This window comes from Chrysemys picta, chromosome 1, assembly GCF_011386835.1.
Source record: "Chrysemys picta bellii isolate R12L10 chromosome 1, ASM1138683v2, whole genome shotgun sequence".
Taxonomy (NCBI): domain Eukaryota; kingdom Metazoa; phylum Chordata; order Testudines; family Emydidae; genus Chrysemys; species Chrysemys picta.
In genome coordinates this window covers 150,093,784-150,107,456 of record NC_088791.1, presented here as the reverse complement: position 1 = coordinate 150,107,456, position 13,673 = coordinate 150,093,784, and the positions used below count along the sequence as shown (strand labels likewise).

At 41.8% G+C, this 13,673-nt stretch overlaps 1 protein-coding gene and 1 long non-coding RNA gene across 3 annotated transcripts in view; one reads left to right on the top strand and one right to left on the bottom strand.

Moving 5' to 3' along the window:
- The window catches only part of LOC135981943 (uncharacterized), a 104,339-nt gene that overhangs the window by 30,995 nt on the left and 59,671 nt on the right, over positions 1-13,673 (top strand). The gene's annotated exons all lie outside the window — the stretch shown is intronic.
- On the bottom strand, positions 5,297-5,704 carry NHLH2 (nescient helix-loop-helix 2). The gene has a single exon (XM_065587053.1). The coding sequence runs from the start codon at positions 5,702-5,704 to the stop codon at positions 5,297-5,299; it is 408 nt and encodes a 135-aa protein (XP_065443125.1).

Sequence of the window (13,673 nt, the reverse complement as noted above, 5' to 3'; positions counted from 1 at the left end):
TAGAAAAAGATCCAATCTTGATTTAAAAATGGTCAGTGATGAAGAATCCAACAGGATCCTTGATAAATTGACCCATGGTTAATTACTCTCTCTGTTAAAAATGTATGCCTTATTTCAAATACGACATAGATAGATAAATAGATAGACTTAGACATTTCTTCATAACAATACACTGAAAAAGTGTCATTTCTTTGTTGAAGATCACACACAAAAAATAGAAAATCATTTCCTTCCTCCTTTTGTAGGAATAATGCAAGATATCAAATCACTTCAAACGCCTTCACTATTTCCCCCATTCTGAGCACTGGCTACATAACATTATCCAACCTGAAGGCGCTATTTCTTGGTCAATAACTAAGCTATTTATGAATAAACATAGCATGTACCATGCTTAAAGGTTAGAGGTATGTTTCATGTCTGGAAATAGTTTACCTCATGTATGCCTGTCTGTTAGCAGCATAACTCATGTCTGCATGTTTTGTAGAATGCTCTATGCTTCTGACCCTGCAATCTCTTATGCACATGAGCATTATACACTGCACAGTGCATATGTAAGGAGCCCTTACTTATGCAAATTGGCCCTTTGAAGTCAGTAAGCTTACCTGTGTAAGTGACACTTGTGGATAAAGTGGTACAGATTTGTGCCCTATATCTTTATGTTAGTCCATTGTCTGTGTGCAGTAGTTTGAGCTCTGTCATTATGTTAGTAGCAGGATCCGTTTCTGTGTTTCAGTAGAATGCCTTGTGTTTGGTGTTTGTTGCATGCTTCATGTCTGATGTTATTCATATGCACTTGTCAATATATTAGCACAGCATTCTTTGTCATATATTGGAAGTACTATGCCCCCGTTGCTATATGTTAGTGATATGGCTTATCTCTTTATATTAATGGCATGCTGGATATCCGTTAGTGGAATGTCCCAGGTCTGTACATTGGAGGCATTTCCCATGTATGTATGTTAGTGGTATTTTCCAGGTCTCTGTCTTATACTTTATATCAGTATTAATTAGAGAAGGACCTGAGCCATGTTGTTCCGGGCCAGATTTAGGTCTAGATTCAGAACTAAACTTTCCCGAGTTTTGAGCATGTTCATACCCATGGTTGCAGCATGGGATCACGTCTAACATTAAATGCAAAAAAACACATTAGTGCAACATTAAGGTTACAGGTTTAAACATTAAAAAGTCAGCAATATTCATTTTAAGTTTGCACTCTGCCTGCTGGTGGGCTTGCACAAAATGATATAGTCCTTAACATGTGACCACATCCTGTAAGTCAAATAATAATACATTTTGCTACTAACTTAGGTACAGTGTATCACCTATGAGCTGAGGATGGTATCTGTCTCATAATGCATAAGCACAAGGGGGTAGAGTTAAGGTTGTTTATTTGATCTTCATTTTGGCATTTCCTGGCTTTTGCATGTTTAACCACGCAGATTTCACATTGCACTAACTTTGTTTCTTGTGTTTATTTCCTCAATGATGATGATTTTGATTTTTAAGAAAAAGAAAGAAGTGGGGAGCAAAAGACTTAGTTGTTTATAATTAACTGGCATCAGCTATCAACTGACAACTGGAATTATCTCACTACGCAAGAGGATAAATGGACATAAGTCAGATATCAGGAATGGCAATATACAAAAACCTGTAGGAGAACACTTCAGCCTCCCTGGCCACACAATAGCAGATGTAAAGGTAGCCATCTTACAGCAAAAAAACTTCAGGACCAGTCTCCAAAGAGAAACTGCTGAGCTCCAGTTCATTTGTAAATTTGACACCATCTGATCAGGATTAAACAAAGACTGTGAATGGCTATCCAACTACAGAAACAGTTTCTCCTCCCTTGGTGTTCACACCTCAACTGCTAGCAGAGCACCTCACCCTCCCTGATTGATCTAACCTCGTTATCTCCATACTGATTTATACCTGCCTCTGGAGATTTCCATTACTTGCATCTGAAGAAGTGAGGTTCTTACCCACGAAAGCTTATGCTCCCAGTACTTCTGTTAGTCTTAAAGGTGCCACAGGACCCTCTGTTGCTTTTTACAGATTCAGACTAACACGGCTACCCCTCTGATACTTAGGATCTGATCCTGTTACTACCCCTCACCCCTCATTGACTTCAGTTAAAGCAGGAACTGGTCCACTTAGAGGCACCAGTCAGCCAAGGATTGATTTCTGTATGTTAGTACTGCAGCCTATTTACACGGGTGGACTTACTACTGATTTACACCTGTGTAACTGAGAGTAGAATCTGGCCCTAATGTGCATTTCCACACTTGTCTACGGACCTTGTAAGTATGTGTGAATTAAGGCAGTGCCAGGGCTTGCTGAATGTAAATGTTCATAACTTCAAATCTGCTCAGTCAATTGTTATCACACTTGGCATAATGGATAAATCTCTGTGTGGTCTACATGAAACAAGCCAGATTTGAAGAAAACTGGAGCAAAAGTTTTAAAATTACATGATCATTTAAAGTTGTAACATTTTGAAAAGGGTGCATCTGGCTGCAATATCTGTATATGCTGCACAGTGCATATGAAAATATGCGCCTTTAGAGTTAACATCTTCTACTGTACCTTCTCAGTGTACAGTTGTTCAGCTGGTCAGGACTGTGGTTAATCAAATCTTTTTTTTCCCTTCAAACTAAGCAAAGCCTCTATTCATCAGTGAAGATTGTGGGCCTGATGATGGACATCATTACTACGGTGAAGGTTAAAGATGTGTCCTGTAGTCAATGGGACTACTCATAGTGTAAAGCACTGTAGGTAAAATTCACCCCATGCAGAGGAGCCAGACAAGAGCTTAATTGTCAGTTAAGTGGTGCTTAGGCCTTGTCTGGTCCTCTGCACAGTGAGATTTTCACCCTGGTAATATACCTTTACAGAATCAGGTCTACGTTAATGCCACATTTCAAATGTCAGTCATTTTAGCTGTAGCCCTGTCCAAATAAGTGGGGTTGGAGTTTTTATAAACAAGAAAATTGTATTTTTATTAGCCTGAACCCGAATCAGAACTGGCAGAAGGGATTTTAATTAAACTTAAAAAAACTAAACACCTCACATTCAGGCAGGGACAAAGCATGTAAAATACCAGCCTCATAGATGAATGCGTCAGAAACAATTTGTAAAAACAGGTGGTTCTAAAGGTTTGATTTGACTTCACAGCCTGAACTTTAAAGTGTGCTACCAAATGCCCAGTGGAATGAGCAGGGGATGAAAGAAATGTCCTGCAGCTCATACACAGTTAGGCCCTGATCCTGCAACTGAATCTGTTGAGCCCAGTTGTAGGATCAGGGCCTTATTTGAGGGATTTCTTTATTATCAGGTAAATTATTATCTTTAGTATCAGACAGAAACTGTCCCTTTTTATGCTACCTGTTGAGACTCTTTCATAGACAACTTCATAAGGCTTCAAAAATCTCGTGCAAATACTGGCTGTGCATCCTTTCTAATTTCCATTTTATGGAAAAAACAAAGAAAAATAATTAGGAAAAACCAGCTTTATTTGATACTTTTATTTATATGCAAAACAGCGCACCATTCATGAGAGATATGAAAAACGCGTCAGATAGAAACCAGATTTATCTATTTTCACTACAAAATATTGCATTATATAAAGCAACAAAGACACACAAAAAAACCCTGAAAAAGATTAAAATCTTTGGATCGCAGACTTCTTTTTTCTTTTTTCTTGTCTCTAAAACGCGCTCCTTGTTTTGAGAGATTCACAGCAGAGAACATGAAACATTTTCAGGTTATAGAATTTTTTTGGTTGTTACAAAGGAAAGTAGTCCTGGATTTTTTTTTATTTTTATTTTTATTTTTTTTATTTTTTTTAGGAAAAAAGTCATTTCCTAAAAAAATACCACACACATACATACGCACACACACACACACACACACACACGCACACACACAGACAAAAAACTACTTCCCTTATAAACTGTTTGTAAAGTACTTTTCAGACATAACTATAATTCAGAATAACAACAAGTATTTTTAAAAAAAACCTCTAGTGAAGTGCTAGTGTTGATCCCACACAAAAAAGAAAAATCCTTCAAGAACAAATGTCTTAATATATAAAATATACTTAGAAACAGGGCGGAAGGGAAGGTTGTCATATACAAGTGCAATATAATTGGAGCAAAAAACAAATAACCACTGTATTGATCCCAACAAACACTTGAAAAGTTAGACATAATATTCCACAGGAGAAAGTGTAAACACTCGACTATATAAACCAATTGGCACAAAGTATCCAAAGTAAAATTGCCACCACTCAGAAAAATAAATAGGTCTTGAAAAAAATAAATTGTCTACTCCTTCTAACTTAAATAAAAAATAGTTATTTTTAACTGCACCCATGGGTCACATGTTTAAGGTCACAAGTAGATGTTTTTGGATATATAAAGGGGCACTTGACAGCCTGAAAAACAATCTGATTTTACATTTTCCTTCTAAAACTGGACTTTCTATATTTGTGTCACCAAACTGCTCTTCCACATTGCGGTATAGGTGGGAAATGATTTAAAAAAAGAAAACCTTGCAAAATATTCAGTATATTTTTATATACCCCCAGAAGACTTTGGAAATGCATCTGCCCTTTCCCTTTTTATGTTCTTTATAGCTTCCTTTTACCTTCTGAGTCGTTAATGTCCTCATTCAGCAAAGCACTTAAGCTTGCAGAACTTAGGCCCGTTTTAAAGTCCCCTTGACCTGGCAAGTGCTTAAGTGCTTTGCTGAATTGGAGGCTAATTGTAAAAGATCTCGTGTGAAAAACAAACTCGTCTCTTGCATTTCGTGTAGGGCACTGTGCGATTTTCATGGAGGAGAAATAAAAAAGTCTCTAATTTCGGAGCTTTTGTCCCCTAGAGCCATCAGAGCTCTGAGCTCTCCTTCAATAAGAAAGGGAGGACAATGAAATGTTACCTGCGAAGTCTGGAGTGATTTCCAAAGGAGCTAGCCCTGCAGGAGACAGCGAGTTGGTCTATTGATATGAATGATCTTGGCTGGTTATCACGCCCTACAGCTGTCTTGGAAAACGCAGATGCATCTGCAATGTCTGACCCGAAAGACCCTGGGGGAACCCCCCAAAGCTGTCCCGAAAGATTCAGATACACCCCAGGGTGTGCCAGGAAGGGCTCAGAGGGCCCCCAGGATGCCCCCTCCCTTCCCCAGGTGGAATATGTTGCAAGTGTCTCCCCTTGTCAGTATCACCTCCCGGCAGTGCGCCTCGCCTCCTTCTCCTCCATCAGTGCTTCCGCGGTCCCTCTCTCCCGCGGCCCAGCCCCTACACGTCCAGCACGTGGTTGAGATAGGAGATGTAGCAGATGGCCAGGCGCAGGATCTCGATCTTGGAGAGTTTTTTGTCCGGGGGCAGGGTGGGCAGCAGTTTGCGCAGTTCGGCAAAGGCCAGGTTGAAGGCTTCCACCCGGATCCGCTCGCGGGTGGCGTGGGCTGAGCGGTACTTGGCCGTGGCCCTCCTCCGGCGCCGCTTTTCCTCGCGGCTCAGCTGCTGGGGGTGCAGGGCCGCCCGGCCGCCCCCCTTGCCCTCGCCGCCGCCCTCCTCCACCGGCTCCGGGTCCGAGACGCAGCAGCCTAGCAGCCCCTTGGCGTCGGTCCCCGCCAGGGACTCCGGGTCCGAGGGAGCCGAGGAGGGGTGATCGGAATCCGCCGCTTGGTCCGGGCTGAGCATCATTTTGGTGGGGTGGGGAAATGACCCTTCAGTGACACGGACAGGGGAAGGGGCGGGGGAGAAGAGGGGAGGGATAAGGGAAGGAGGAAGGCACAAAATAGAAAAGTCCACACTGTTACTGTTACAAGGCAAAGCCCCTTTCCCCTGGGCGAGGGTCTGGGAGCCCGGCCCAGCCCCGCCCCGCACGCGGAGCTCATCTGTCAGTACCAAGCCGGGCTGGAATGACACTCCCTGGCCTTGAAAGTGCCAGGGACGGTGCCCCTCCGCTCTGGGGAGAGCAAGCCGGTGATCGCCTCCCAGGTCAGGACACAGGGCCGCATTGTGCTCTTGACACGCGCTGGTGTACCCTGCTGGAGTCGTTCTAGCCAAGGCACGGGAGTGACTCCAGACTGACACCGTTGCAAGGGAGAACAATTTAGCCCAAGGAGAAAGAGACACCAGATCAAACCAGGAGACCGCTAGAGATAGGGCCTGTTGATAACAACGAGACAACAATGCGTTTGGGCACAAAGGCAGGTTGGGTCTAACCAAACTAGACTGGGGTTCGATTCTGCTCTCACTTGTGTCAGTTTTAGCTTTGTGTCATTGACTTCAGTGGTGTTACAGCAGAGTAGAACCATGCCCTCTAGCCTCTGATTATATCTCCCTTTACCTGGCTTTGAAAAATAACATTACATAATTATAATAAATAATTATAAATATTAATTACTTAATAATAATTACCAATGTCCTTCCCCTTGCCTGAGCCTCCTCCCTACTTCTCTCAAGGGGTTGTAAATCCCAACTAACTGGTTCTGAACAAAACAACCCCCATCTCGGTAAAATACAAAATACAAAAGATAAACATTAGATCTTACCTAGGTTATAACAGGGAGATTTCTATAGAGGAATCAAATCCATTCTTTTATTAAGTGGAAAGGGTTACTACCAATGATCACAGGAATAATAATAACAACAATGAACCATACTATATAATTTACAATCTAACAGCTGTCAACAGCTTTTACAGAATATTCTTCCTCTGATCATTTTCCTAGTTTGTTTGCTTGTGGAAACAGGCCCAGGGAGCAATAACAAAATAAAAGAATAATAAAACAATAATTCACCTACTCTCCAAATATTAAATAGATTTTTCATTTCTAAATACAGTATTTCCCCTCTAACAATTGTCTGTTAAACTTTTTTTTTCTTAACAGGGAAATGGAATCCAATATGGATTTGATGGCTTAAAATAGAAAGACATATAACTCAAGACCCCTTAACCATAACAAGGCCAGTGTGGAAGTATGGGGGAGATACAATCAAACCTATAGGATCTAATGTGTCTCCTCTATTCTATTCTTCCTACAATGCGGGGCTGCTTTCTCATGCTAATTTTCTTGAATCTATAGCGTCAGAGTAACTGATTGGATGGGGATATTTCTGGGTTCCAGGTTATTAAAGATGGTTTAAAAAAAAACTTTCACATTTCTTTTCATTCTCTCTCTCCCTCCTTCTAAAATATATAAATAAATGAATGAATTTAGACGTGCCTTTCAAAAGAAAATTGAATCGTATCTTCTTGCAGCTTCACGGAACACCATCTGTCATGTAGACAGCAATACAAATCCAGGAACTCATATGGACATGCCGGCATGTAATAAAACAATACATCAGGCAACTAGAGAATAACCTTGGACACAAATGTGGGGTGGGGGAGGGAATACATCATCCTACCACAAAAATTAGGATTACAAAATATTTCAATGTAAAGTTTATGATCTTAACTACTGTGGGCATTTAATAATTTATTATTATTAATATTATTATTATTATTATTATTTTATTTTATTACTCAGAACCAGTTTGCAAAAAAAAATCTTCAAAACGAAAGACTGCATGATTCAGAACACATTAAAGATTTTAAATAAAATAATCAGGATAATTAATAATAAAGGGTGAGGTGTCAGGTAAGCTTTCAGCCTGTTTGAAATGCTTTTCACATTGAGGGGCTTCGTTTGAGGGAAGGCTGAGTGGGAATTCAGAGTCTAAAATACAGATCTCTCTGTAGCTAGTTGTTTTATTACAACACCTCCACACGGATTAAAAGTCTATCAATATGCCAGCGAATGTGTCAAGAAAACAAACAGTGGAGCTGCAGGAAGCTGTGTAGAGAGCAAAGGAAACAAACATGAAACGATTACAAAACAGAAAAAAGGGGGAAAGAAAAACAGCAACATTTCTTCATTGAGAAGAGACTCAGAGATCACTAGAACTTTCCGAATTGCTTATTGCTATTTTAAAATGCTGATTATTTTACTAATGAGGTTCTGAAAGCAAGAATACAAAACAAAATAACAAGCCACTACGCAGGTTAAATATCAGAGATCTTCTGAAAAATATTAATAGCGCCTTTCAGCTGAGAGGTTGATTGGAAAGAACGGATAGATAAATAGCTTTAGAAATTTACAGCGTGGCAACATATAAAACGGGAAATTATAGCGTTAGTTATAGGAGAAAGTTGCTGTAAGGTTTGTCCATACAGCGTGTTGAATTCACTTTCTTTACGATTTGGTTGATCTCAAACAATATCCAGCGTCTATGTTGGCAATCTGAACAAAGAGAGATTTCAAATAAAACGATTCCAATTTCACCTGCAAAAGAATATAAGTTAAAGAGAGCTTACCTTGCCTGAGTCTTTGCAACAGTCTTTCTTAAAGCCCCCTTTCCCCCACCCTGGTGCTTTTACAGTTCGAAACTCCAGGAGAGGAACATTAAAAAGAAAAATCAAAATCAAAAATAAAAATAAATTAAAAGCAGCGAGTTGTTCTATCTGAATTGGAAAAGGCAGATCTCATTCCTTGTGATGGCCTCGCAAGTCCAGAAATGGAAGATGTTATCTAATTTTTGGAGAGTATAAATAACAACGTAGGTAATTTAAGACGTATTAGAAATACATTTCCCCAGCAGAGTCTTTTTTTCTCCCAGAGATCTATAATATATCAGTAGCCGGTGTGTTTCGCGGGGGGTGGGAGGGAAGAATGTGTTGAAAAGTGCCGTTTTCCCCTTCTCTTCCTCCTCCCGGGTCTCGATAAATAACAAAAGAGATGCAGAGATAAACACAATCAAGATATTTCCCCCCTCTCCTTCCTAATAGCAGCACAATCGATAAAGATGATGGTCGGGATAAGATTTAATGTATGTTGTACTCCTTGGCTTACCCCTGTAAAGAGAGAATGATATGCAGGTCTCTGATATGATCTGGCTCAGAAGTGAGATTGTTTGGTAGAGATAGGCTTTGTTCAGCTGATGTCTCTTCTATTCCCAGGCACACAGTACTGTAAATCAGGAATAATGATGCGTCCCCTTCTTCTTTTTATGTATGTATTTATTTACTGGGGTAGAGGGAAATAAATGTTTAGTTTTCTTCCAGTCCTTGAAGATCAGATTTAAAATATACCTCGTATCCTTCTGTCCCAACTCCTTCTTTATCTCTTTTATTTATATATATATAAAAAAAACATTGCCAGTGGCTTGGAAATGCTGCAAGAGATGATGTTGGTGAAAAAGTGCAAGTCCCCGCTTGTAGTGATAGCGAAGCAAAGAAAAGCTGGGGAAGGTGGCAAAGGGAGAGAAACAGAGAGATGCTGTGGATTCTCTCCTGGTACCAAAGGGTTGAGCCTGGAGATGGTGGAAGAGATAAAGGCATAGGGAAAGAGGGATGGCATTCCCTCCCCCCCCTTAAATTGATATTTAATGGGAAATCCTATTGGACAGAAACCTGGACACGAGTCGCTTAATTGGACTTGACATCTGTCACAGTGTGGGAGTTTTCACAGCCCAAATATTTTCAGCAGAGCAGATTCTCACTGAATCCGTGCCACAAATTATAACAGTCGAAAGCAGCCAGTGATAGAAACCTTAGCCTCTGGATATGCAGGCTCTGGCCATGTTTGCTCCCTCGCTCCCAAAATATTGGCTACCCACTCATCTAGAAAAACACCACTGGCATTTTGCATGGAAGTTAATAAAGAAGCTTTAGACACCAATCTGCACCATATACATTATACACTATGCTCAGTGAGACTCCTCAGACTGTTCTCCAGCACATTTCTTTAGTGCTAGCCCAAATGTCCGATACACCTGGAGGCACACCCAGCCTGGCTGGTATTGCGGGGGAGGGGGGGAGAGGAGGAAGGGACATGGTGGCCCCAGGGTTGTTCAACAAAGCAGCTAATAGCCTGGGACAGCAGTTTGCAACCTTTTTCCATTTGCAGAGCCCTAAACAATTTCGAATGGAGGTGGGGACCCCTTTGGAAATCTTAGATGTAGTGTGTACCACCCCACCCCCCAGGGATCTGCAGACCACTGGTTGAAAACCACTGGTCTGGAGGACGCTTAGCCCCCCAGCCAGGCGAGACAATAGGTTGCGGGGCATAGGGCTCTATGCTGGGCCAACAGCTTTTTTAGCACTGAAATGAGCCACAGCTTGGTTTTAGAGAGGTGCATGGTACCGCCTGCACCAGGGAAGACCTCCAGGGCAGTACCCCTGGTACATTTTCTACTGCCAGCATCTTGGGATGAATCTATTGCCAAGAAGCATTTCTTTGGTGGGAAGTGGGAGGCTCTGTGGTCGTGGAGCCAGACCTTCTGAGGTCTGCCCCGACTCTGCTGTTGACTGGGTGGGTGGCCTTGGGCAAAGCACTTCTCCTCTCTGGCCTTGGGGTTCCGCAACTGTGCAAGGGGGAGACTGTTGCAGGGGGTGTTGAGAGCCCCAAGTAGTAATGCGCTTGCCCAACACCCTGGGATTAATTCAGGACCTATGTAAAGTGCTTTGAGATCTTTGCATGGAGGACACCAGCACAGGGCAAAGCCTCAGTGAAGGTTTTTAATAATAATAACAACATTATGTTGACTGGGACTGAATAATTTGCCTGCTCTGTGGGGTTTCTAAGAATAAGAAATATTCCTACAATAAATGCAGTGCCTCAGTCACCGTGGGTGTACATTGGCACAGAGCCATTCCAGTCAATGTGGGAGGACATCTCTGCAAGGTGCGTCTTTGGAAAGGGGCATTGCTCCCGGTCATGGGGTGGACTGGGTCCGGAAGCCCCCTGCTGGAGGCCTTGCAGCCCTGCCTCACCCTACCCCACAAAAGGGCAGTAGAAAGGTCCTCCAAGCTGCCTAGAGCGGCTGTGTGAGATGCAGCTAATCAGGGCCCAGCAGGCTAGTATAAGAAGAGCTGCAGGGATAGCATGAGTCTGAACTTGCTAGAGTTAGAGGAGGATGGATGGTGTTGCTGGGACTCCATCAGGACAAGGCCTTGAGGTAAGTGTGAAGAATGAACAGAGGATGTGGGGAAGTGATTCAGGGAATTGTAGAAGTGATACAGTTTATTTAAAGGGATTTGGTGGATGGCTGCTATCTATAGGGTCCCTGGGCTGGGACCTGGAGTAGAAGGTGGGCCTGGGTCCTCCTCACTAGCCATTGGGAAAGTGGGCTGGACTTTGATACATCCCTGAAGGGGAAACTGAATTCTTTTAGTGGCCCAGGCGAAGGGCTGGAAAGGCCCAGAGAGGCAAAGTGCCTCCAGTGAGGGAGCCCTGGGGGATGTGGTCTCGCATGAGGGCCAGGATTTCTGGAAGAGCAGGGACTACTTGAGAATGCCCAGAAGGGGCTGAGACAGTTCAAACCAAATTACTGTAATAGGCCCTGCTGGACTGATTAAGGAGTGAGCTCAGGAATAGGGCTGCAGATAAAGAGACATTACTGAGGGCTTTGAGATAGGCCAGGTTGCACTTGTGTCCTGGAAAGGGTTTGATTGTGGTTAACATAAGAATGGCCATACTGGATCAGACCAAAGGTCCATCCAGCCCAGTATCCTGTCTACTGACATTGGCCAATGCCAGGTGCCCCGGAGGGAGCGAACCTAACAGGTAATGATCAAGTGATCTCTCTCCTGCCATCCATCTCCACCCTCTGACAAACAGAGGCTAGGGACATCATTCCTTACCCATCCTGGCTAATAGCCATTAATGGACTTAACCTCCATGAATTTATCTAGTTCTCTTTTAAACCCTGTTATAGTCCTAGCCTTCACAACCTCCTCAGGCAAAGAGTTCCACAGGTTGACTGTGTGAAGAAGAACTTCCTTTGATTTGTTTTAAACCTGCTGCCTGTTAATTTCATTTGGTGGCCCCTAGTTCTTAAATTATGGGAACAAGTAAATAACTTTTCCTTATTCACTTTCTCCACATCACTCATGATTTTATATACCTCTATCATATCCCCCTTAGTCTCCTCTTTTCCAAGCAGGAAAGTTCTAGCTTCTTTAATCTCTCCTTATTTGGGACTGTTCCAACCTCCTAATCCTTTTAGTTGCCCTTCTCTGAACCTTTTCTAATGCCAGTATATATTTTTTGAGATGAGGAGACCACATCTGTATGCAGTATTCAAGATGTGGGTGTACAATGGATTTATATAAGGCAATAAGATATTCTCAGTCTTATTCTCTATCCCTTTCTTAATGATTCCTAACATCCTGTTGGCTTTTTTAACTGCCGCTGCACACTGCATGGATGACTTCAGAGAACTATCCACGATGACTCCAAGATCTTTCCTGATTAGTTGTAGCTAAATTAGCCCCCATCATATTGTATGTATAGTTGGGGTTATTTTTTCCAATGTGCATTACTTTAAATTTATCCACATTAAATTTCATTTGCCATTTTGTTGCCCAATCACTTAGTGTTGTGAGATCTTTTTGAAGTTCTTCAGTCTGCTTTTGTCTTAACTATCTTGAGTAGTTTAGAATCCTCTGCAAACTTTGCCATCTCACTGTTTACCCCTTTCTCCAGATCATTTATGAATAAGTTGAATAGGATTGGTCCTAGGACTGACCCTTGGGGAACACCACTAGTTACCCCTCTTCATTCTGAAAATTTACCATTTATTCCTACCCTTTGTTCCCTGTCTTTTAACAAGTTCTCAATCCATGAAAGGATCTTCCCTCTTATGTGATGACAACTTAATTTACATAAGAGCCTTTGGTGAGGGACCTTGTCAAAGGCTTTCTGGAAATCTAAGTACACTATGTCCACTGGATCCCCCTTCTCCACATGTTTGTTTGACCCCTTCAAAGAACTCTAATAGATTAGTAAGACATGATTTTTCTTTATAGAAACCATGTTGACTTTTGCCCAACAATTGATGTTCTTTGGTGTCTGACAATTTTATTCTTTACTATTGTTTCAATTAATTTGCCTGGTACTGACGTTAGACTTACTGGTCTGTAATTGCCGGGATCACCTCTAGAGCCCATTTTAAATATTGGCATTATATTGGCTATCTTCCATTCATTGGGTACAGAAGCTGATTTGAAGGACAGGTTACAAACCGTAGTTAATAGTTCTGCAATTTCACATTTGAGTTCTTTCAGAACTCTTGGGTGAATGCCATCTGGTCTCGGTGACTTGTTACTGTTAACAGTTACTCCTCTAATGACACTTCAATCTGTGACAATTCCTCAGATTTGTGCCCTACAAAGGACAGCTCAGGTTTGGGAATCTCTCGAACATCCTCTGCCGTGAAGACTGAAGCAAAGAATTCATTTAGTTTCTCTGCAATGACTTTATCATCTTTAAGTGCTCCTTTTTCATCTTGATTGTCCAGGGGCCTCACTGGAGGTTTAGCAGGCTTCCTGCTTCTGATGTACTTAAAACACTTTATTACCTTTGAGTTTTTGGCTAGCTGTTCTTCAAACTCCTTTCTGGCTTTTCTTATTACATTTTTACACTTAATTTGGCAGTGTTTATGCTCCTTTCTATTTACCTCACTAGGATTTGACTTCTACTTTTTAAAAGATGCTTTTTATCTCTCACTGCTTCTTTTACATGGTTAAGCCACGGTGGTTCTTTTTTAGTTCTTTTACTGTGTTTTTTTTTAATTTGGGGTATACATTTCAGTTGGCCTCTATTATGGTGTTTTTGAAAAG